This window comes from Coloeus monedula, assembly GCF_965178545.1.
Source record: "Coloeus monedula genome assembly, chromosome: 2".
NCBI classification, from domain to species: domain Eukaryota; kingdom Metazoa; phylum Chordata; class Aves; order Passeriformes; family Corvidae; genus Coloeus; species Coloeus monedula.
Window position 1 is genome coordinate 65,621,744 of NC_138782.1, and position 25,643 is coordinate 65,647,386.

Genomic DNA, 25,643 nt, shown 5'->3' on the forward strand with positions numbered 1-25,643 from the left:
ATCTTACTTTTATATATATGTGCATTTTATGTTTGTCTACTTTTTTACTGTTGTTTATTTTTCTTAAGTTCAAAATCTCTACTGATATCCATATAGTTAAACCCAGTTGAATTATTTCACTTCTTCTGATAAGTGTAAATCTTGACTTGTTGGAAGCTTAACATAGAATAATGCACGGCAAAGAAAGTGTGTTTAATGCTGTTGTCACTGAGAGATGGTGGGGTCACACTTCACAAGGTCAGCAGATGGAAAGAAAATCAATGAGACCATAATCTTTTTTCAAAAGTGGGTGCAGAGGCCAAAAGGTCTGAGTTCAACTCCTCTAGCAGCTACTTATACTTTTTGAATTATTCAGATGATAATGTTAAGTAACATACTTCATCTTAATATGCTTGTAATAGTCTTGAGTGTTTTGATTTAAGTGTAAACTGTCTGTAAGTCCAAGGGAAAGAGTGAGAGCTCGTGTTGAAAAAGAATGGGAGCTGAGAAGTCAGCAAAAATGTGCTGTGGTGAGTGGTGGATCTTCTGGAGCTGCTCACACAAGCCTGAAGAAAGCCTTTGCTGTCTGTTAGGAGTTCTCCAAAAGCTATTATCAACACAAGGATGACATTTACCTGGCTAGTTTTCACCCAAGTCCTTGCTAAATATCATACAAGGGTGTACTGGGTCTGGCTCAGATGGAGCTCATTTTCCCTCAGCAGCCCTCACGGTGCTGTGCTTTACATTGGTACTCAGAAAGGTGCTGATAACACCCCAGTGCTATGGCTACTGCTGGGCAGGGCTGGCACTGCATCAGAGCTGGCTCTCAACATTCTCCCCCCAGCAAGAGACTGGTGGTGGGCAAGATCCTGGGAAGGGACACAGCCAGGCCAGTTGACCAAAATTAACCAAAGGGATATTCCATGCCATATGACATCAGCTCAGATGTAAAAGCTAAGGGAGGGAGAAGGAATGGGGGGCAATTCTTTTACAATTTTTGCCTTCTGGAGCAACCCCTGCATACACTGAAGCCCTGCTTCTCTGGAAATGGCTGAACAGTGCCCACTCATGGGAATTAAAAACGAAATTTTCCCCTTTGCTTATGCACGTGCAAACTTTTGGGTTTTTTTGTTTTTCTTTTGCCTCTTTAGTAATCTGCCTTATCTCAGCCCACTTATTGTTTTCCATCTTATTTTCTCTCCTCTGTCCTGCTGGGAAGGGGAGAGAGCAGCTTGGTGAGCACCTTGGCATACAGCCAAAGTCAACCCACTACAAAAGGGAAGGCTCTTAACACTGTTTTGGAAAGGTGAAGTTTAAGATATTTCTGAAGTCCTTAGAGTCTTGCTGGGAGTCACAGGAAATAGGCAGTGATGGCTGCCTCCATGGAGAAATGAAGTTTGACTCTTCAGGGTAGTGTTACCAACAGGCTGCCTTGCTGTTGTTCTGTTACCTTGCTGTTGTTCTTTTGGTGGTTTTTTTTGTTTGTTTAGGGATTTTTTTTGCTAATTTTAGCCTTTTAAAAATTTCTGTTTGTAACAAATACTGAAGAACAAAGATACAAAAGAGCAAATGAGGATGTTAAGGTATTATTTTGACTAACCTGAAGATATTCTATTCTTTAAGCAAATTCTCTTAATCCTGCTTTTCTCTTTCTTCACTCTCTTTACCCTTTTGGTAAAACAGTGCAATTGAGACATTTTTACTGTGGCTGAACTGGAAAATGGAAAGGAAAAAATAACTTCAGGCCATCAAAATGTTTCCTTCAAACTAATATTAATTTATATTCCTTTTTCTGGGCACTTGAACTTTTATTTGTTTCTTTGTTTTAATTCCAGTTGAGTTGTCAAATTATTTAAGTTAATCCCAACATTCATTTTTATGAATTTGTGGGAGTGGATGAAGTTTGTGGGAATTACTGTTCTCTTTCTCTAAATGCTTGCTGTCTTTTTCTTTCTGACTTTTTTGAACTGGGATTCCAAGCAAGCTGCTCATTGCTGTGCTAGCTTCTGTTCTTGTGCCCTTCCCATGCCAGGGGGAAGAGAAGCATGAAACTAACTTGGATCACATAATTCCAGTCACTTTAATATTGCTACTGCTGCCTTAAGCATCAAATTTTATATTGCAGGAGAAGAAAACAGTCATGGAATGAGATGAGCCTAGACGCTTCTCCCACCTTGGTATTTAAACAAAAGGTGTAGGAGGATTTATGCAACCCTCAAATGCAGAGCCCTGCACCCAGTTTCAACTGAATATGAAGCATTTCTTTTTAAAGGCACCATACAAAAAGCATTTTGAATGTTTTTGAGCAATTGTGTCTGTTTTCTTTATACCTCACATACTTTGATGTGGTTTAGTGTCAAATTTCATACACTGTGTACATGCCCTGGTGAATATCCATGTCCTTTCCCAGACACAGATGTACATGCACACACACAAAAATGTGCATGCATCGTCCAAGGAAAATTTCATGTGCAGCAGGGTATATTCATACCTCTTTTGAGATCAGGGAAATACTGTAGGGCATTCCCATGAAAAATGAAGTGTTGCCTACAGGAAGTCTCTCAATGACACAAACAGCACAGAGGGGCTGTCATTCCATGTCAGCCTTCATCCACTGCCTGGTCTGTCCCTGAAGAAAAGCACCAGCCTGTGATTTTAGTTAACTTCTCCTAAGCCTTCATATGACAATCAGATGAAGGGGTTATGTGAAGCTCTCACCTATTTACTTCTGGGCTTTTTTGACTTAATGGATTTATTATTAATGTGCCAAATTGTGTTGTTTGTGTCAAGGGTCAGATCAGCATTTATAGCTTGCGTGTAGACTGAAATAAATTCCACTGATGGGAGAGACCACTCACTCTTTCCTGCTGCTAGCACAGCACCTGGTGCTTCCTTTGATCCATCGGATTTTAATTTATTTTTGCTCTTCGTAAAACTTCAGTCTGCTTTGATAATGAATATCCAAGGAGTGTCATGCATAAGGCTCACTGAAAGTTGCATTGAAGAAAATGGGCTTATTAGAAAGAGACAGAAATATATGTCAATATATTACATAGAAATAACATTTTTGTTTGAAAGACTGTAAATCTGAACAACTTTGTCTCTTTGAGGAGGGAAGGTGTTTCTTTGGGTTCAGAGTTTCTCTAGGCGGTCACTTAACCTCACCCCCTTCTTTCAAAATGTGTGTGTTCAAATCTAGGTGAGCTGCCCTGATAAAAAGGAATTGTATGTGTAGGCAAAAGTATCTTGTAAGCTGTAATGGAAGATAACTAAGTGCTTCTGGCTGGTGTTGATGGGATTACCAGGTGCTGTGAATCACTTCAGGCAAAGAGGCCTGAGGTGACATTTCAGACTTGTTATTACACCAGGGATATTGGTTCCATTTAAAATAAGAAAGTAGGGTCATCTTAGTGTGGTTTAGTTCAAAGCTTTGAAAACATCTCTTATTGGAAGGAATTGAAGTGAGCAGTCTTGATCCTTCTGCACGTGAGAAGGTCAAAGGCTGAAAGAAATGGCAGCTGAGCTGGTGTGTTTCCGCATGTTCAGCCCTCTCTTTTAAATAAGGATTTATTTTAAAACAACAAATCATAAGAAGATGTGATTTAGAGCTATTTTGTTCAAAATTTCTCTCATTTGATACTGTCTGTGCCGTAATTATGCCTCCCCTGATGGGGGAGAATTTTAGAGTCTTTGCCAGGAGTCCAAGAGATGAACGGGACCTTCAGCCTTCTCTGCTTTCAGATAGTTGTTTATTAAGTCTTATCAGAGAAATAGGGCCACTAATGTGACCCAGACATAGCACAGAGCAGAGAATGGAGGAGAATGCCAAATAATCAAGATTACACAGCCTTTTTAAAGGTAAATTAACCAACGGTCACTAAAAGTGTACATTATTTTTACTTTTCCACCAATGTATAATAAATCATCTAGTCACAGAGACTGGAACTGCGGAATTCTTTATCCAATCATCCCAAACTACTTCTACTGCAGAATATGGAGTAGTAGAAGAAGAAGAAGGTCTAGAGAACAACAACAATCCTCCATTTTGAAGTTTTTTGCTTTTATCTATTTACTATATTAACAAACCCAAATCCTCTAAATTTTTCACCCTGTGACAATCTTACATAATATTCTATCACCTAGTTCACACCAGTGTAGATTCTAATTCTTCCCAGAGGGCAGGCAATTTTCTCCAAGGATGAAGGTCAAAACCAGTGTTGTCCAGGGGGGTAGAACCCTTCAAAACAGGCAGAGAAATATTCTCTGCACTCTGGGTTCCCACACTCTCCTTTGGAAGAAGCTGTATAACAGAGACTCTTCCTTGCCTTTGATTTTTCCTTTTAAAAGAATTTTAGAACCATGTAGTCCTTGTCCTAAGATACGCTTATTACAGAGTTCAGTGATGTTCCCTGAAGTTGTAATCTAGCTTGAACTGTTTCCCCTGGCTATACTATGAGACAATTTGACTTTGCATGGAGTTTTGAAAACCGTATGTGTGGATAACGTTAATGTTTCAACTTCGTGCTCTCTCTGCACTGCAAATGACAGAATAGACTTTGAAGTGCTTTTTCACACACTCTTCCATTGCCTTTTGCATGCAAATGAATATTAATAAAAATAGACCCATGCTCACTTTTGGTTTTAATCGGATGTTCTGTCATCTCTTTAGTTTTTCTGTCTCTTGAATTTCCTATTTTTAAAACTTTCATTTTGTTTGTAGTGCCAGGCCCTATACCTGCCAAATCAGTGAAAGGAACTCCTTTTGAAGATAAGATCTTCCTCAACTGGAAGGAACCTGTGGATCCAAATGGCATCATTACTCAGTATGAGGTAATCATTAAACACCTAACTAGCATAGGATGGGGCTAGGGAGGTGCACCAAGAGTGACAGCGCGTGTTTATGCTCTGTAGGCAGCTATTCAATAGTATACTTCTTTCATTTACTGAATACATGATTTTCTGTAGTGATTAGATATTAAAAATTTGTAATTATGGTGCATATGGCTGTCCATCCCTGTCAAGTGGCTTTGCCACATAAGTGTCTTAAAAATCTTGTATTGTTGCTATACACCGTTCCAAAGCCATGACAGCCATGATCTGCAAAATTTTCTTCATTTGAAGAGCAGGTTACATGAAAAGTAAGATTGTTATTAAATTTGGAGCAACGTTTTTTAGCTTTGTTAGATCTTTAGGTATCACCCTTAAAAGAAAACCTCCATATAAATTCTGTTTAAAGTGTATTTAATTTATGACCCTTCTGGGGACCTTCACAGGAGGTTAGCAGGTAACACCAGCTGATTTGAGCAACATATACCACATTTTCCAGCACTCCTCTTTTAAAGGAACAGAAGATAAAACTTTGTGTATTAGTAAAGTATAGGAAGGCAAAACAACAAATCAAACAAAACCCCTTAAAAATCTATTTATTTATTTATTTATTGCTTACAAAATTTGCTAAATAGTGTGGGTTAGACCAGGTAGGCAGGCAGTTCAGCCCCACTCAGCCATTTGCTCACTTCCTCTCAGTGGAATGTATCAGTGAAATTTTCCATACATGAACTGATATGTAAAAGCAGTTGATGAATGGGATTAAAGCAGATAAATGCTTCCTTGATTTTTAATTTGAAACAGATGCAAAAGGCAGTGGATTAATAGGAGTACTGGCTTTAGCTCTGAGAGAGCAGCTATAGAGAAAGCAAATTGTGAAGCTCAAAGTGTTCAATGGTGATTTTATAACCAGCATGGGACTGTGTCATATAACAGTAATGATGAAGGATGCCTGCATAGCCTTTCAAATAAGGCAGAATCTTCAATAGCACACATCAAGCCCCCACTGGTTTAGTGCTGGACTTGGCATTGGTGGGTTAATTGTTGGAATCCATGATCTTAACGTTCTTTTCCAACCTAAATGATTCTGTGATTCTGTGGTATCCCCAAGATAGATGGGTAGCTAGAGGAGCATCTCTCTTTTGTTTACTTTCCAGCCAAGCTAACCTAAATCCCTTGTGACCAAACTTTTAAGAGTCACCAAAAAAATTGTTTTCCCAGGTCAGCTATAGCAGTATACAGTCGTTTGATCCTGCAGTTCCAGTGGCAGGACCTCCACAAACAGTGTCAAAGCTGTGGAACAGCACACACCACATCTTCTCCCACCTGCACCCTGGTACTACTTACCAGTTCTTCATACGTGCAAGCACTGTCAAAGGGTTTGGACCAGCAACTACGATCAATGTAACAACCAACATCTCAGGTAAAAACAAACAACAGCATAAAGAAAAAACAGGGAAGGGGAGGGTGGAAATGTATTTTGAATATCTTTGTAAGACTTGAGAAATTGTGAAATGCTAAAGAAAACCCCCACAAAAAATCCTACCATGTTATGAAATTACATTACTAAAAATGTTTTTGGGTGTATTCACCACAGGGAAGCATAAGTTCAGGGATAAATCCTTGCATGAGGTGGAAATTGCACAGCTGTAGGTGATAACAGTTTTTTCTGTGTACTTTCATCCAAAGATTTTGAAGTGCTGTATAAACCTTAACTAATTGGGCCTTTCAACTCTCATAGGTCACTAAGAACTGCATCTGTTTTGCAGGTCAGTAAAGTCAGGTGCAGCAAATTACTGACTTACTGAAGGTGACACCACTTAGCAACACACAGCTATAACAGAGTCAGGGCAGTTGGGACAAAGTGTGAATTTATTTTGCCAGATTCATATAAGTTTGCTTCCTTATGCCTTTATTCATTTATTGCAGTGCACCAGCTTCAACACTGTTGGTCTTAATAATGCACTGTAAACTCTAGAAGACAGTAATGCCAAATGAAGTGCTTTAGTACTTTTATAATTTCCTAAATTTCAGTGTTATTCTCAAAAAATAAGATAGTGGGTTATGCAGTTGACAGTGGAAGATAAGTCAATGCTACATTTAGAGAAACTCTTTATTTTGTGACATGGTGACCTCAGAGCTTGGCAGAGATCAAAGAAGTCAGTCATTTAGAAATTTAAACAGCACAAAGCAGGCTATTTTCCTTATATCTGTCATAATGTAACTCAGATTGTCCTGTAAAGAGAAGTTAATAATGTAGTGGAATGCACCTATGATTTTTGTGGGAAACTATTCACGTAGTCTCCTCACAATACATGAAAACATGCACATAAATCAAAATGGGACAAAATTCAAGGCAGAGCTCCTTGAATTATGTAGCAAGTGAAATGCTGTATTTGTCATAGCTAACTGGAGCAGTTTGTTGAATTCCACCCCAGCACGTAAGCACTAGCAGTCTTATCCCTATCCCTTTGAAACACCCAAACAATGCACCAAAAAACCCCAAATGATGTGTTCTGTTCTGTTTATGTAGCTATTAGTTTGTTTTGAAGTCTGATATTTTACTCAGGTTGTTTTAAGGTCCTTGTGTTTCTTCACAACCAATTCTAATTCATAAATTTTCAGATATAATGGTGGTGTGGTACTTGCATACTTGTATCCTAACCTCTTTGTAGAAGGGAAAGAAAAGAGGTGTGTATCTTGCTAGCATGTCTGGTACTTCAGTATTTTGAGGAAAAAAGTGCCTCAATGTGTTTGGATTATTTAGGACTACAACAAATTCAGGCTTCTTCAGATATGCCCTCTTTTCCACACAGAAATTTTGGGAATTTTGTCCAGAATCCAGTATAGCACAACTTTCTAGACAGAGTATGGATCTGTTAGTTGGCAAGACATGGTTAATGCTAAGAAAGCTCAAAGGCGGGCTGTGACACTACTTGTATCTGAACTCCAGCCTGTTCTCCTTTCTATCCTGCTTTACGCTGAGCTGTTTTCCAGTTTCACTCTGCATGACTGATACTTCATATGCAGCAATGCATGTTTCAGAAAATGCTAATTTTAGCTTACTGAGGAGTGAAATTATTCCTTTTAACTAAGCTTACAAGTGGTTACTCTGATTCTAGTGAACACGGTGTAAGCAGTAATTTTAAAATTAGCATTAAATGAACATTAATTCTATCAAATAATATTTCCTGAAATAAGAGCAGGTTTTGTGCTCATCTAGGATCTAGGACTAATGAAGTAAGGCTTTTAATCTTTCAGAGCTCTTCTATCTATTGATATAGTATTGTTAAATTATTATGACTTAAATGATTGACATCCTCATTTTGAAATATACAGGTTTCATTCATGATTTTGTAATGATACAGCCACATACTTAAAAAAACCCCAAACATGCAGATAGTTTTCAAACTAGTGAAGAATTAACAATGATTAGAAATCTATCATTTTCTAATTCACAGAAAATCCTGTTTCTTTCCTTGCACCAGGGCTGAACTCAGCAATAGTATTACTGGTGAGGACTGTAACAGGCAGCAGATTAAAGCTGGATGGTTGACGTAATTGCCGACACTAGTGATCCCACCCACAACAAATATTGCTGCCATGAAGGCATGACAGTCTGACAGTCCATTAGTGAATCAGTTCCTGAACTACTTCTGGTTTTGACTTCCATTTTGTTTTTTCATAGTGGTTTTGAAGCTGATTAATGAGCAGCTTGGCCGCCCATTGATAGGAATGGGCATGGGAATAGACTCCCCGAACCAGTTCTAGTCCACACATGAATGTCTATATAAGTCCCAGTTTTCCTGGATGCTGGTTGGCATTAGCATTGTTTCCCATGACATTCAAGAGGAAATGTGAAAGGTTCTTAAATTGTTGGAGGAGGATGGTAGAAGTTGGGTCTTTGACATGATGACTGTAGTTATTTGAAGGGTAGAAAAATTGAGGCCAAAATGGTTTTTTTGTAGTTTAGTGTTTTTTGTCAGTCACCTCCTCCCTCTATTTCTGTCCTTCTTGAATAAACCTGTTTTAAGTGTAGAGGTGCCATGATTTGATGGGAAGCGGTTAAGGATAGAGTTATCAATTGTTGATGAAGTCCCATTCGTGCTGTAGTAAAAGATTATGCCTGATTGGAGAAACTGTTTAAAAATACTCACGTGGCTGATAATGACTGTGGCTTTGTTCTATACTCCAAACAGCCAAAACCTCATAAAAATTCAAAATGTTTTCACTGATTTGTTTCTTGTTCTTTTCCTTCCCTCTCAACATTAATCAGCTCCCACTTTACCAGACTATGAAGGAGTCGATGCATCTCTCAATGAAACTGCTACTACAATAACTGTACTCTTGAGACCTGCACAGGCCAAAGGCGCACCTATCAGGTAAAAAAAAAAAAAAATATATATATATTTTTAAAAAAATAAAATCAAGAAGAGTTTATTTTTATAGTTGAATATTTGTTGTGTCACATTACATAGAGCTGTTCATTTCTGAGTCACAGTAATTTTACACCACTATTGTTTTTCTTACCTACACCTAGCTTGTCAATAGATGTGTAACTAAAAAAATCTGGGTTTGGCAGTTTTGTTTTTTTTTAAAGATAGTCATGACCTGAATCATTCAGCTACCTGACTTGTTTGATATAGGGTCCCCAGACCACCTTCTAGCCATTATAATTTCATTTTACTTTCTCACAGTGCCTCTGAAATATGACACTGAAAGGTGTTTGTCAGAAAGTAGATTTGAAAATAACACTTCCTCTCCAGTGCTTCAAAGTCAGCTACTCTATAGCATATGTGTATGATTGGAAAATTGGAAGCCGTGGGGAAATGGGAGAATAATAGTGATGAATACAAACTATTTGACCTTTTTCTTCTGAGAGTGCTTCTTACTAGGAATCATGTAGCAAGCCATTAAATTTTATTTGGCGTGTCCTCTAATCATATTAAAATGTTTCATTTATGTTAACTTTGAGGGGCCTTTCCATTTCTGCTCTCTGTTGAGAGATAATTTAATTTTGTTTGCAAAGATTAGTCCACATCCTGCTCTTTACTTCTACTTGTTAGTGTAAAAATTTTATGATATTATTTGATTCCATTTGTGATTTACTGATGTGGCAGCATCAGCAATATTCAGGGGCAGGGTTGACTAATTGGGGGTTAATTAGCTGCTGAGCATCAGGAGGTTTTCATGCTATTACCCTTGTGACATTTTAGAGAAACAGGGGCTAATCATTCTGTGTTACATTAAGTCAGCTATCGAGGCTCAGCTGATGTTGAGTAACATGCCCAAATCCTAAAAGTAGAGGAAAATTAATTGTTTCCTAAGTCTATTTCCATTAAGAGGAATATAAGTTCTACATGAATGTAGTGGGGATGAGTCACATAACTATATGCATTTTTATGTGCTTATCCTATAGTCACTCTTATGATTTATATTATCAAGTTATTTATTTATATTCTGTCAGAGAAGAAAATCCGGATTCATCTCCTTTAAAGGAGGTTTTGATGTGTTATATTTAAAATTGTATTCCCATGGATCATTCATTTCTGAGAAATTGCCCTGGGGCAAACCTGGGATTTTTGTGGAACAGGACTGCTTTCACTAAGGAACTTGGATTCTTAAAATAGAGATTTTTAAAATTAATACCTTGGAAAACAGACTTGTGGTCTGAAAATGATCTCAAATCTGAAGGTGCTTAAACTCACTTTCCTCTAGGGCTTTGTAGGTGCTTTTAAAGACTTTTAAGTGTCCTGCTGCTGGCCCTAATGAAAGCTGTCCTTGTTTGGGTAATGTGATACCTATTCTCTCATGTAATCCATGCAACATCCTTTCAGTCTTGTGTCTGGCCAGCTGAGGAAGCTGAGGCAAATTCTTGCCCAGAGCATCCCTGCCGGATACCACTGGGATCTACTGATAGTGGTGCATATCTTCTTTACAGCAACTGCTCCGGGGCAATCCTGGGCTGACAGCAGCAGGGTTCCACCTTCAATCCCACCATGCAGCTTCAGGGTGTCAGTCTTGGGTCCTGGGTTTCTCTCCTGGGTGGGTGCTTCTTTTGTGAACTGGTAGCATGATGGGATGTGGCTAGAGAGTTACTCACGGGGCTAGAAAATTACCTAGATCAAGAAGTTCTGGTTTCTCTGCTCTGTACTTGTAGATGAGTAACTTGCTGCAGAGTAAACCTGAAGCACACAAACTCACATATATTCCATCGGTTTTCCTCACAACATCCTCAGTTCAACGGCATGAGCTTGTCACTGTGGCCTATGAAGATGGCAGGAAGGATCTATGTGCTGAATGTTAATAGTTTGATAGTGATAGTTTCATAGAGTATTAATCACTGTTGTTTGACTGTGTTCTCAAAAAGCATACTTCTTTCTTCCTTTCTGTCATCCTCCCTCTCCACTTGAGTTAATTTCTAAAATCTAAGATACAACATCAAGTTTCTAACATCAAGAGGCCAAGGAAATAAGTCCTTTACCATAACTGGAGACTTGGGCTTTATTCTTAAAATCAACCAGGTGTTTTATTCCTTACTTGGAATGAGAAGCATTCTCTGGTGGAATGCAGAAGGAATGGTATTATTCCCTTTTCTGAAGGTATGCGTATTTCTGACGTATGCAGTCAGGTACTTTTCAGCAGCTTCTTAATAAGGAGATAAATGTAGCACACTCAAATTCTGAATTGATTCAATGCATTTTGCTAAACTTTATGATATATTTCAGTGAAGCTTCACTCCGTCCACACTGCAGTTTTGTTTCCTCTAGAAGCTGGCTTACTGCCACAATGAGTGTTACTAGGAAGGTGGGGAAAAAATGGATCACTGTGCCTGCAGCTGTGATGGAGTAGAAGGGACTCAGATGCTGTTATTTAGCCTGACCCTGAAGAATACAACTGGCTTTTTGAAAAGTTTTGTTTCTACCCAGTCCTGTAATCTCGGGACCTGTAGATGGTCATTTCATTTAATATCAGTAGGTTCATGTTTAAAAATTTTTTTAAAAAATAGGAAAAGAAAAAAGAAGTAAGCGGAAAACAAGTTTAGTCTGATACTCTTTTGCTTTTACAAACAGAATTATGCTATGGTCAGATTTCCATCATAGCCTCTCCATCAGCACAGCCACTCAGCAAACAGATGTTCCTTATCTTAAGTATAACCTATGAGTGGTGTTTCTTTAAGACACTGCCTAGCTGCCCTAGTCACCACAGTTTAAACATGACTCTAATCATACCTTCCTTGTCAGGTTTTATTGTGCAATCTCTAGCATTCTTTATGGCCTCCTGAAGTTTTAAAACAAAATTACAACCTAGAAATGCAAAGGGAGACAAAGCTGGATGGCTCAGGCTCACTTTGAAGCGCGTATTGTTTCACCATTAATCTTGTGGATGAGATTCCAGTCAGTAGAATCAATGGTGCTTCGGTGATTCATTTGAAGATGTGATTTGTTGCTGTAGTTTTTCTGAAGGTTCCTAACTGAGTACCAGAAAAACAATTTTTTGCTTTCAAATCCTACTGCAGATCAGGGTTACAAAGAGTGTGCATCAGAATCAGAGTAAATTTTAAATGATTAAATTTATTTTATTTAAGTGCTTTTCTTGTACTTCCATGTGAAAAATTAGTTTGTTTTCATTTTGCAGCAAGATTAATTAAGGGGTCCATGGCAGGGAGCAACTAAAATAATCATTGTCAATTAGAATTACAAGAGCTGGGGCTGAAACTTGGGCTCGTCAGTCAGTCTGGTGCTTGACAAAGGAGAGGAAGATGTGCCTCCACTGGACACATAGAAAGAAATGTCTAACAGGTATTTAAAGTCTACTCAGAATAGGGCTGAAGTATGAACAACATTCACCACTGCCATACCTCTTTGGGAGCCTAAATTTTTAGGGAGGGATGAAAAGGAAGATCTTTTGTCAGAGACCTACACCTGTTTGCAATTGTCTTGGTCAACAGGGAGGTACTGTACAGGTTTTCTCAAATTACCAAAAAAAAAAAAAAAAAATATTTTGTCATGAAAAATAATTTCTTCATGGAAAATTTCAGCTGAGGAGTTCTTCAGCTGATGTATCTTCAAAATTTCTCTGCTTACCTGGCTGTCTCAGATAACTGTTTGGCCTTTATGATTCTGATGACTTATGTAGCAGGTTCTGAAATTTTTATTACTCTTCAGAATATCTCAGAATTTATTTTATTCATCAAGAAGAAGGCATATTGTCATCTAAGCTTCCCACTCCTCTATCTTTATTTCCCTTTTTTAATCCTTCTCTGCTCTGTGGAAAGACTGGGAAAAAATGCTGTTATAGGAATTCCCCTAGCTCCTGTCACAAGAAAGCTCTTTCAATAACTGAATTCTCATCAGCACAAAAAAATGTATAGAAAACCTAAGATAATTGAAGCTAAGATTAGTTATATGTAAAGACACAAGGATAAGCAGAGTACATAGTTAAATTTTCACTAGTACCTGATATCAAAACATATTTGAAGCCAGTGAACATCCCACTTTTAAAGTTGCAAATTTAGCTTTGACTTGTTTCGTCACATGTTACAGCAGGGTGTCCTTTCTGACCATTATTATGTGCACATAGAGTAACAGTGCTGCTCTGGAACCACTGCAGTGTTTAGTAAATGGGTTTAAACAGATGGTATCACAAAGGGCCCAGAGGTAAATGACTGTATTCCTCCATGTCTTGTTAGCCTATAATGTTGCATGAAAAATACTGTCAGATCCTATCCACTAAAGAGGATAGGAAAATCTTTTATTTAAATGTACTTTGTGAAAATGCATCTAAAAAAATAATTTACAATAAAGCTTTTTTGGAGACTTAAAACAGTTTCTGTTATTTGCTATTTTTTCTGTTGAGTAAGTGTAGATGACTACAATATGTATAGCTGTGTCCTATTTTCCACATATTGTATCTTTTTGTATGTAACGGTCCAAAAAGCATTTTTTGGAATATACTTTATATAAATTAATTTTTTTGAAAGTTTTTCAGAACCTTCAGATTTTATTGTGGTCTCACGCTAAAAATTTTTCTGTACCTTTTACATCCTATTCAAAAATTACAGTGTTCTTTTAAAGAATGCTATAAAAAGAGACTTTTAAACAATGATTGTCATGCTGTTTGATTATTTGTTTTGATCTCCAAAGAGACTTGACCCTAAAAAAGGAGATGTGCCTTAAAATGAAGATACCCCATTTATGCCTTATTCTATAAAATTGATGGGGAAAGAGGGGTTGATCTGGTAACTGTGGTGCGTCTCCTCTCGGGAGCTGTGTGACAAACCAGACTGTTCCAGGGCACCGCTGACTCCGTCACGTGCAGACATTGCACTCTCCTTCCTCTGTCCCTGCTGGCTCTCTCCTTTGAAGTTGCCAGGGTGTCACAGACAAGCTTCCTGCTCTTCTGTCACTTCTGAGAGCAGAATTTCTGTCTGTCCCCATCCACTGGCAGCTGATGAGAGAAGACTGCATAATTCAGGCAGCAGAGATGTGGTGTCTGTGTCCCAGTGCTCTCCAGTTGGTGTCTGGCCAATTCTGAAACGCTTTTTTACCCTGCCTGGGTCCAGGGTCAGCCCAGGGAGGGAATGAATGCCAGTAGTAATTTCTTATCTTGGGACATTATAAATAAAAATTTTAAAAATATTTTTTATCCTGTCAAGTTTTTAAAATATCAGTGCTTTTAGGAATTTTTGCTAGTACATTTGTTTTGAGGCATAAAGAAATATGCTGGATATACAGGGGTTTTGTGCAAGTGATTTGTTGGTACAGTCCTCATTAACTGGAGATGGTTGATATGTAGAGTTTACCACAGAAGGTGATGTATAACTGAGCTCAGTTCGTGGACAGTTTATGAGAAATAGATATCCCCAGATCTAACTTTTTTTTTTTTTTTTATACATTCTTTTTTCTACCTGGAGTTTCAAAACTGACATGACTTTGTACATTCTTTTTGGACACATTGAAATGGAAGAAAGATGCATTCCTGCTTAATTTTTAGGTGCTAGGTAAAGGCGATGCTAACATTTTCTTTCAGCTCAAGAAAGACGTGAAACTAATTTTCCAGTTTATTTCTTCTCCTCTTTCTTCCATTCTCCAGTATCATACTTTATCTCTGCCACTGCAGTTATTGGGTTTTCTGGGCAGCAGTAGCAGAGAAAATTGACAAAATAATTTAATGCTGCCCCATAAGTTCTGAAAGGAGGAGGACTGTCTTTGCCTTTCAGAGTCCTTGCAGCAACGCAGTGACACTTCAAGAATTTGGTTCAATTTTACCTTTTCTGTTTAGAAAGCTTTATAACAAACCCAAGACAGACAAATCTGCCAGTTTAATTCAAAAGCTTCAGGTTTCTTGTCTACATGCCTTAAAACCTCCAAACCTCCTTTTTTCTTATAAAATGAAGGACTACCTTCTGCTCTCAGTACGTAAATTCTGTACTTCTGAAAGGCAGAGGAAGCTGATAATGAGTTGGTAACATCCTGCAGTCAGGTAGTTCCCCTAAAGGAGAAAGAAGAACTATAATTACCTGTTCTATTTTGAGCAGGTGATATTGAAAAGTGACCAAACCATGATCCATTTAAAGAGAGGTATTGGGAGATTGAGGTGGTGTTTTGATGGGCTGAATACTCTCTGCTTCAGCAATTCGTAACATTTTATCATTGACAACTGTAGAGGAATGAGGCAGTCTATTTCAGTGGAATGGACAGATTTCTGTCCATCTGTGCTTGTATTACAGCATGTCACTTGTACTTTGGATCTGCATAGCTCTGAGCCAAGATAGAAGCCACAGCAAGGTCAAGAGGTGGAGAAGCCTGTCAGCACATTCTGTCTCTAATGATATGACAACTGCAAATTGGTGCTTCGAGCACAGCCTGGAGGCAGCCATTATGTTGGGTCTTGAAGCTCAGCTTTCTCTAATACTGTTTCAAAGGAAAATGCTAACTTCAGATTGCTTCTGATCAGCCAAGAGTTTAATCTGTTGTAGTTTAACACAGTTGTTCCTGTGTTTCTTCTAAAGAAATAAGGGTTAAAAAAAAGTAAAAATAAGAGGTCTTGTATCGTTGTTTTTCATTAAAAAAATGGATGCTGCTTCTTTCCAACAGCTGAAATAAATAGCTTTGCTGTATTTCCAGCTTTTGATTCTTCTCTGCATCCATCTCCTGTCTTGTCCTTTTTTCCCTTGTCTCACCAGTGCCTACCAGATTGTTGTTGAAGAGCTGCACCCGCACCGAACAAAGCGAGAAACTGGTGCCATGGAGTGCTACCAAATCCCTGTCACCTATCAGACTGCTCTTAGTGGAGGGTCACCGTATTACTTTGCTGCTCAGCTTCCCCCAGGAAACCTGCCAGAGCCAGCCCCCTTTACTGTGGGTGACAACAGGACTTACCAGGGTTTCTGGAACCCCCCGCTGGCTCCTCGGAAAGGCTACAACATCTATTTCCAGGCCATGAGCAGCGTCGAGAAGGCAAGTGCCAACAACACCTTTCTGCTGGAAGGAGTCAAAGACATGCCTGTGGTGACAGTTGGGACTGTTGGAGTTGGATGTGGGAGGTGTTGGCAGTGGCATGACTGAAATACCCTCGGTGCTGTGACAGCATGACAGTGCGCCATTCACATTTCACATCAGCCTCGTGTCATAGTAACTGCTACTAGATGAGAGTTTAATACATCTCACAGTAATTGTCTGAGGGAAGTAATTTCAGGGCTGTGACTCCGTGTCCTCGGTAAATAACATCCACAGTCCTTTCCCCAATTCTCAGTACCTGCACTCCTCTGAAGATTAAATTACTGCAGGATAAACAGTGTGGGCTGCACAGTGGGCTAGCAAAATATTGCAAACTTTTTAAGGCTCTCGCACTGGACATCAAATAAAAAGTAAAAATTTTCTTAAGCGAAAGTAACCCCTGGCCCACCATGAGTTTGAGAGTCTTTCTGAGAAGACGTACATCAGGTTTGCACCACTGCTGTGCCGTAGAATTATGGCTATCACTCACCTTCATTACCACCTTGATGTTTCTTTTTAACTCTGCTGCTGAGTACTGCTACTGGCTCTGTATGCATATGGAAGAAAAGTGTCAGGGAGAGAGTTTCTGAGGTTCCAGGTGGGAAGAAAAACTGTGGCTCTGCAAGCCCCAGGCTGTTGCTCTTGAATGGTTTTTCCTCTTGTAAATGAAAAATGGGGGAGAGGAAAGGTATTGGTGAGAAGGGAAAATGTGGTAGAGAACTTTGCAATATTTAAAAACTAATATTTTGATATATAGTTTAGAGAACTGAAGTGTCCAGACAGTTCGGACAGGAACTAGAAAGGACAGCTAGACTGATAGTCACTGATATCCACCAGAACCATTAGAAAGCCACCACACCTTCCTTATGCTTGGGTCTCTCTGGTGACTAAACAAATCCTTGCTAACAGACAGCCTTGCCTTGGAGTCTTTTGAAGAAAATGTCACCTTTTACCTCTGATTATGAAAATTGGATATGCATCAAGTCAGAATGGGAGCAAAGGTGTTTGAAAACTAGAATTTTTTTCTGATTCAATAGACCACTCCGTCTTTTTAGTTCTTATTTAAAGACCTGAATGAAGTAAACAAAACAAAATAAAAGGTGGCTTCTAGATGCTCATCCTTATTTCCCTCATAAAAATAATTCCCTTTGTTTTTGTGGACTACCGTAGACTGCACTGTAAGGAAATTTGTTTCATTCCCTAAATTAAAAAAAAAAAAAGGGAGGGAAAAGTAAAATAAAAGTACTAAATAAAAACATAGGTATTTATTTTAGCTTTTATATTTTGACAGATAAGTAGAAAATGAGAGAGAAACAGAGAATTTTTTACTTCAACTTGATTTCAGTTTGTGAGAGATTTTAATCCTAAAATGGATTTCTTTGTTATGTTTGAAACTTTGGATCGAATTTCTGTTCCTACAGGGATTCAGGGGGAGGTTTTGAGGGGAAGTGCAGTGTATTCTGCCAGGACAGAGATCTAGTGGTTGTACGATAACCTCTGAGCTGCAGAATATTTAAACAGAAGCTTTGCTGTAAACCAGTGGGATCACCAAAATAGGCAGAGGGAAGTAAAGTAGGCTCTGAAATACATGGTAGGGTTGAAAAGAGGTTATTCTGTGATTCTTGTAGCCATATTGAACAGAAACAGACAAGTAAATCCAGTAACTAGGGAGAACAGGTAAGATTATATTAGTAAACTTTGCGGGGCTTTAATTTAAGTTGAAAAATTGTCCTTATTGAACACTTACAGTGCCTCACCTTAGAGTTTTGCTAGCTCTTTACAAGCAGTGCTTACAAACCAGCATCAACATATTTTACCTGTTGCTTTCAAATCTTCAAGAGGAGACAGATCCCAGGGGATGTATTTGGGGAGGGAATACTGGGGGTGGAGGACTAGAGTAAGCATATTTTGTAGAATGAAACTGTCATTATTATATTTTCAAATTATATGCCAATATTGTTTAGAGTGATCTAATACAACAGCAGCTGCATCCTCTCACACAACCTTATGCTATTTCAGTATGTTTGCCTTTAAAATGGCTGCACATTTTACAGTAAGGTCAGAAAACTCATTTATGATTGACCCTCATCTGTTCAGGTTGTCCAAACTATGCATAAACAAGTAATTTCTCTGTTCATTTGTTTTAATTGCTGACCAAACTTCTGAGGGAAAAGGGGAGACTGGTAAATTACAAGCAAGTTGTCTTTGCATGTGCAACATCTTCTGAAGCACATTTCTGTCAAATCACTCTCTCCTGGGCAGATTGTATAGGTTATAGATTAACTGTGGAGGGATACCCAGGCTGCACCTGTGCTCAGTCCACACCCAGAAGCACGAGGGAGCATGTTGCTTATGAGCTTCAGGCAACTCTTTAAGAGTGTCAGGATGTAGCAAGACATAATTTTGGAGGCAGTGGTGAGCAAATGTATCTTTTCTGGTGTACAGTGCTGCTGGAGGTCAACATTGGCTCAGGATTTTTGTGCCAAGACATAAATAGGAGTGCCACTCCTCTTTTTTCCTGCTGCACCCTCTCTTTATACTCTTATAGCACAATTTCCATTTGATTTGAATAACCTGAAATTTTGCTATATTTCGGCTGTCCTGCACCTTTTCTCCCCATTGTTATCCTGGAAATTACAGTCCAATAAAGGCAAATTCCCCAGCCTCCTCCCCTGCTAAGTCCCCAGCCTTACAACAACCAGCAACCTCGTTGGGTTGTACCAGCTGATCAGTAGATCTAAGATGAATTTATGGAGTGGGTAGGGCAAGAAAAATCCCTTGATCTGACTGTTTGCTTTTCTTTCCTTAACAGGAAACCAAAACTCAGTGTGTTCGAATAGCTACAAAAGGTAAGAGGTTTGTCCCCACACACAAAGTAACTTTTAAAATGAAATGTGGTGCTGCTATTAAAGGATCAAAGCAAAGCCAGTACTATCCCTCTATTTTGAACCACTTGATTGTGTTAAAATGTAATGGTCTGCTGCTTTTTATCCTTTGGTATTGAGCCAAGAGAGTACTGTTCTAGCAATACTCACAATTTAGACAAAATAGGGACACCTCTTTTTTCCCCCCTCCCTGTGGTTTTCGAGATCTACTTTTAGAGTGCTGAAGCATTGCAGGCAGTAAATAGATGGACAGGGGAGTAGAAAGTGCACGTGGGTAAACTGTCTGTTAAACTAACAATTATTTCCAAGCAGGGGTGGAAATAACTTAAATGAAGGACATGACAGTTAATTTTCCTAAGTAAGAGCTCCAAGTGTTAGCGAGACATAGGGGAGGGTTGATTTGAGAAAGGCTTGTCTCTTTGACAGCGAGTTCCAGGGCTAAGGCTGACTGCATAGCTGTGAGAATAAATCATGTTGACCCCATACACAGCAGGTTAATCACATACTGCTCACTCAAACACGCTGTTTCATCTTCAAATGAGGACTTAGTTGTTCTGCTTATTGTTATCTCTTTCTTTGACTGTATTTATAGCCATTTGTTTTGGTGGCTTGATTGTGCCGACGTGAGAGTTGTTTGATAGACTCTGGCAGCATAAACAAGAAAGGAGCTTACAAATGCCCAAAGAGTCCTCTGCAGAGGCCCAGCACTTATGCTGTCTCTTTCTAAATGCATATTGATATTCAGCATAAAAACAACTTTAGATATGAGCAACTGGGTATTAAAGTACTGTGGAGGCACAGCAGCCCCATTTTTTCAATAAATTCCTTCAATTTAAATCTTGTTCCAATGAAAAGCTGATGCCTCTAATGAGATGGTAGAAATCAAACATTTTTTTGAGAAACCAGAAAATAAAATGTACTTCTTAGGATGTGTTAATATTTTCATCAAGTGAGGTAAGCTAATAAAAACAGGAAATTAAAACCATGAGCTAAGCCTTCTGTAAAAAGTATATCAGCATTATTTTTCTTATGTTTACCTGGCAAGATGAAATGTTTTAATTAAAATATATTTGCATAAACAAATATTTATGTACCACAAGCATGTATTGCTAGGATTTGAGTCTAGGGAGGGTTTTGAAAGCCTCAGAAATAACTTAAAATATTTCAGGGCTGTGGAATGAGAAAGCAATGGTCTCTCTCATAATAAATTTTCTGGATAGTAATAATAAAACAGGAAGGGAATTCACCTGTCATATGAAGAAATTATTTTTTGCTTAACCACATGCAGTCCCCCAATCTCAAAACAATGTTCATGATAGCAATAGACCTCTTGGTGGTTGCTTGTACACCTTCCTCTGCTGCAATAGTCACATTCCCCCTAATGGCTGTAGACTGAAAGAAAGGGAAAATAAGAATGAGGTTTCTTACTGTTGTGCCTTATATATTGTGTTTGCCACTCTGACTGAAGACAAGTTTTCCTGAAGTAAATGCATTAGCTGATATATCAGTGCTAAACTCCTTGAAAGTGGAGCTAAAAATCAAAGTGTTTTCTCTGACTTATATTAATTGGTAGATGTGAATTGCAAGTGGAGGCAACATTAGGAGCAAATGCTTTCTTTTCCTCTGCAGGAATGCATTTAATATGGAATTATCACTTCAGAGTCATGTACATTCATATTTCTCAAATGAGTTATACTGGTATTCTAAAGTATTTACATTTTTTTAAAGCTTGTACTGATTTTTTTCCCATGTTTTCATCATAATAGTAATAACATGATATGTTCTGCTCGAAGAAAAGTATACTTAATATACTGGTTTATGTATATGCTCATCTGATTACCCTGATTTGTTTTTTTGATTTTTTGTAGTGTGCAAGATCGCTTTGAATCATTGGCAAAAGGAGATGCCTGGTTACATTTGTAGTATTTTCATAGGGAAAAGAGTCCTGTCTCACCTTACCTAATGCAATCTAGTAAAGCCAGCATACCTGTTTAAAATCCAGTCTAAACTATGTATTCCATTATGAATGTAGTGTGTAGTTCTGTGTCATGTCCTGTGACTTGAAGCAGCCTACAGCTGGCCAAACTGCATTTTGCCTTGAACGTGTTGAAAAGGCATTAAAAATTATAAAAAGCTATGGTGGAAGGGAGCAGGGAGGAACAACATAAAAGGTGCACGTTAAGACAAAATCTCCGTGGTAGTGAAGTTCACTGTTACCAGCAAAGTTACTTTCTTAATTCTATCTTGTTCAAGGATCTGGTGTTATCTACTGTGTATATTCACACCAATAAGATGTAAAGAGGGAAAAAAATATGACAGTAACATCATGGTTTGGTGCTGGAGAAGTTCATTCCTAACAATTTTTTTTTTTTTTGAGAGCTCCCTAGCAACATACTTTACACGTATGTTAACGTTATGGGTTTCACACATGTCATTCCCAGGGTTGCCTTCTACCTTTGGGAATTGATAGAACGCTTTCTTGATTGGTGTCAAACTAATGAAAGTCAACTTAAATTCAATTTAAATTGAAGCACTTGTACGTTTTTTAGTCGGTATATTCCAGGTGCTGTGCTCTCATGTGCTTCAATAACAAATGCCCTGAAGTGTCAAGTCATCTAAAAGATGGTGCCAAATCATGACTAAAATATGTTGCTGCTCTTTCCTGGTGTGTCTTCAAAAAATGTTTTTGAGTAAACAGAGAAACGTACTAGTGTTGGGTGTATTGTAATACACTGAGTTAATTTTTCATAGTAAAAAAAATTGGAGCAGCACCTGTTTAAAAAGTAGCCTCCTGAGCAGTTCCTGTATACTTGCAGCTGAAGGATGAATGCCAGTGATTCTTTGATGGCCCTTAATTAGGCTAACAGTAGGATTTCCCCTTTTTCTAGACACCTACTTCCATGGCACTTTTAAGAGCTAACTTTTGCCCTTCTGCAGAACGGAGTGAATTGGCCCAGCCAGTTATCAGAAGTGATGATAGAGTATGAAAAGTTACAGACAGTACACAGCCTGTTCACGTAAGCTTTCATTCTTGAGGAAATCAAGTTGAAACAATGTTAAAAATAACTCCTTGTATCACAGGTGATGAGTACAACATACCTAAAGCACCATTTCCAATTACAAATATAGTCCAGAATATATATTAACTGTGAACAACTTTAATTCCTTGGACACTTTTAGCTGATACTGCCTTCCTCTGTTAAGCTGAATCCTCTTCTCATCCAGAAACTCTTAGTAACCCATGATCAGTGTAATTTTTTTTTTTCCAACAACATTTAATTGTTCTCTACCTTATTATTTTTTGAATCTATATAGTAAGATTACCCAGTCACGAATAACTTTCCCACACGTAGTAACTGAAGAAAGAGAAAAAATAACAAACCTTGTTTTCTGAAGAGCAGAGAAGAGTGCAGAGACTGAGAGTGCAGGTCAGATATTCATTAGGAATGGAAAGATGGAATAATGCTAGGAAATATGTATTATTTGATAAAAACCTTGTTATATATCATTTCCTAAAGAAAGTTCTTGAACTTCCTAATACTAGCTTAGTAAGGCAGATTTCAACTACAGAATCCTGCAATTGTTGAGGTTGGAAAAGACCTCTGAGAACACCAAGTCCGACCATCAACCTAGACACCATGTTCACCACCAAACCACGTCCACAGGTGCTGTATCCACATGTTTTTTGAATCCTTCTAGGGATGGTGACTCCACCACTTCCCTGGGCAGTCTGTTCCAATGCTTTACAACCCTTTCCATGAAGAAATCTTTCCTAATATCTAATTTAGACCTCCTGGCAAAACTTGACACCACTGAGTAGTTCATAAGATGCACATATCAGAATGAATACATGATAACCAAACCTGCCTAACCAAACTGTTGATAAACTTAAGTAAATAGAAGGTGTGTGCACTTCAAAGTAATAGATGATGTTGGTAACTGATCTGTCACAACCTGGAGTTGAGTTTGACTGTGTAAAACTTTCAACAGGTTTCTACTTGCACACAACATCAGCATTTCATTTTACAGTCTAAAATGTTACTGACTGCTAAGGGAATGAAACTAGATTAACATGGCCAGAGAAGAGCGATGCTTCAAATTATTTAGCATGTAAATAGACATTTAAGAGGACAGAAGGGACAGCAGAGCTGTTATTAAGCAGAGTATATGAAGTTGACATTTGTGACAGTTTTCAGGCTGCCAAGTTTGAGGCTAACACTGATTTATGTGTATTCTTTTGTTTTGCTTAGTGGGCTAGAGAAAAATATTGAAAATTTAATTAGAAGAAATCTACTGTGGCAGTAAATAAAGAAGTGGTGTGCCTGGCAGCTCTATCACAGAGTAGTTAGAGGGAATAAATGAAGTCCAGGGTTTCTCATTCCACATTTAAAACAAGAACTTCATCAATTCCAACATTATTTTCCCTTGTGGTTTTCATTTGTGTTATTAGTTCAGGCAGCATAGAACTTCTCTATCTCTATGCATGTTTGGTTCATACAGATGGATGAAAATGCCGTTTGAGATGATGCGCATCTGGAAGTAATTGTGAAAGGGCAGAAAATGACTTTTTAATCTGATTTGAGGAATAAAGAGGTCTGGGTGGTAACATTTCAACTGCAAGTGTGCATTTAGTCCACCATCATTACTGCTCTGAATTCATTCCCACAGCAGTTGGGGATTGATCCAAAGGCCTTTGATGTCAATGGGAGTCCTTCCACTGACATTAATGTGCTTTGGATTAGGTCTTTAGAAGTCATAAATCTGTCTAGACCATAATTATTTCCTTGAAATTGTTCCTGATGATGTTTCTGCTCTTAGGGAAATTTGTGAAAGTCAAATCACCTCCTGTTGCAGGATGCTCAGAAATGTCTGTTACCGATTAATGCACAAATGAAGGGAATATGGTAAATGTATCTGAAAGGAATTTTCTCTCACTGTTGTTGATACGTTTTGATCAACGCTGCTACAATGACTTTGAGCTGTACCATCACAATAGGAGCTGGAGACCCAAGTGGCAATATAAATATAGAGAAGAATGCAGGTGTTTCCTAAGTCACGTCTTTTTTTTTCACTCATTCATAGGAAAAGCATTTAATATGTTTAAACTTCAGAGGTCTTTTGCATAATGTCTTTTATCACACAAAGAGGAGAATTTAGTTGACTTGCTGAGTTTTCCAAAGATGGAAACAGAACATTAGCATGGCATATTTTTCTCTTTTGTATATGAAATTGCAGTAGCTCACCAAGGAACTACATCTGCTAGTTCTGGTAAGTAATACCTTTGGTTGTAAACAAAAAATTGCATGATCCCTTGATGGAGTATTTGATGATGGTTATTAGAAAAACAGTTAAGGGAGGGACACCTCCAGATATCCAGACACAAAACCTATAATGTGAATATTTTCATGTATGTACAAAGATTGAAATCTTAGCAATATAAAGATTTCCTAAAGAATAAGAATTTTAGAAGTAAGAACTCAGGTAGAGTATTCAATTTTGTATTTAAATATTAGAGAAGGAATGTTGATATGTCGCAAGGGTCACCATCTTAGCATATATGCTCTTTTAGTAGATGCCTGGATTATTAGGTCTCTTCAGCTATTATGTATATTATTTCATGAATCAGACTACGGGCATTCAGTGTTTTGCATCCATTGCCAGAATGTATGGAGACATAAACATAGAAATACAAAGTTTTCAAAAAACTTGTTAGATTTTTAACTGCAATTGAAAATCCTTCATTCTCCTTATAATAAATGTGCATTTAAAAGTACCCTTTGATAATACTTCTAGGTGCAGGGGTGTATTTCAGCTCCTCTTTTCTTACTGTTCTTTCTCAATTTCTCATTTGTCTTTCCTTAGGTGTTTATCTTCTTTGTGTCATTGTAAAATTACAAGTGTTTAGAGAAGGCAAACTCTATCATCCCCTGATAGGACTGGTCTCAGCCCCTTTTCACACAGGCAGCCTGTGTACACTTTCCTTTGCTACTGTGATTAACTGTACCATTGACTAAAATGGCCTCTTGCAATGCCTGGGGTTGAAGAGTGTGTGAGGTAGATCAGGCAGAGATTGCTGCCTCTAACAGCCTGTCACAGGCATTTCATGTGCACGTTCAGCCTTGGAGCAACAAGAATTTGGCTCATGTGTACTGCAGTGAAGTTTTAGAGCAGCCCTGGGACAGCTCTGTTTTCAAGAAAGAAGGAAAAACGGGTCTTTAGGAATTATAAATTGTGTTTATATGCAGCCAGTACTCTTCAGCCAGGATGACACTTTCTCTGCACTGGCAAGCGTGACAGCACAGTCAGCCCAGAGTAGGTTTTGCCACACACATAATTTACACATAAGTTGAATATCAAACCAAATAAAGCAACAAATTGCTGATGCTGGAAATATCCCTACATTCAGGTATCTTACCACCCTTGTTAGTTCCAGTAGAGAAGCTACAGTTCA

General features: G+C 38.3%; 1 protein-coding gene across 1 annotated transcript in view; it reads left to right on the top strand.

Moving 5' to 3' along the window:
* The window catches only part of PTPRK (protein tyrosine phosphatase receptor type K), a gene marked incomplete at its 5' end in the record, with an annotated part of 386,602 nt that overhangs the window by 299,024 nt on the left and 61,935 nt on the right, over window positions 1–25,643 (top strand). The window contains 5 exons of the mRNA XM_082277108.1: window positions 4,700–4,809; window positions 6,028–6,229; window positions 9,083–9,188; window positions 15,995–16,268; window positions 19,120–19,156. Of these exons, the coding sequence (XP_082133234.1) occupies window positions 4,700–4,809; window positions 6,028–6,229; window positions 9,083–9,188; window positions 15,995–16,268; window positions 19,120–19,156 (729 nt within the window). The remainder of the gene's footprint in view (window positions 1–4,699; window positions 4,810–6,027; window positions 6,230–9,082; window positions 9,189–15,994; window positions 16,269–19,119; window positions 19,157–25,643) is intronic.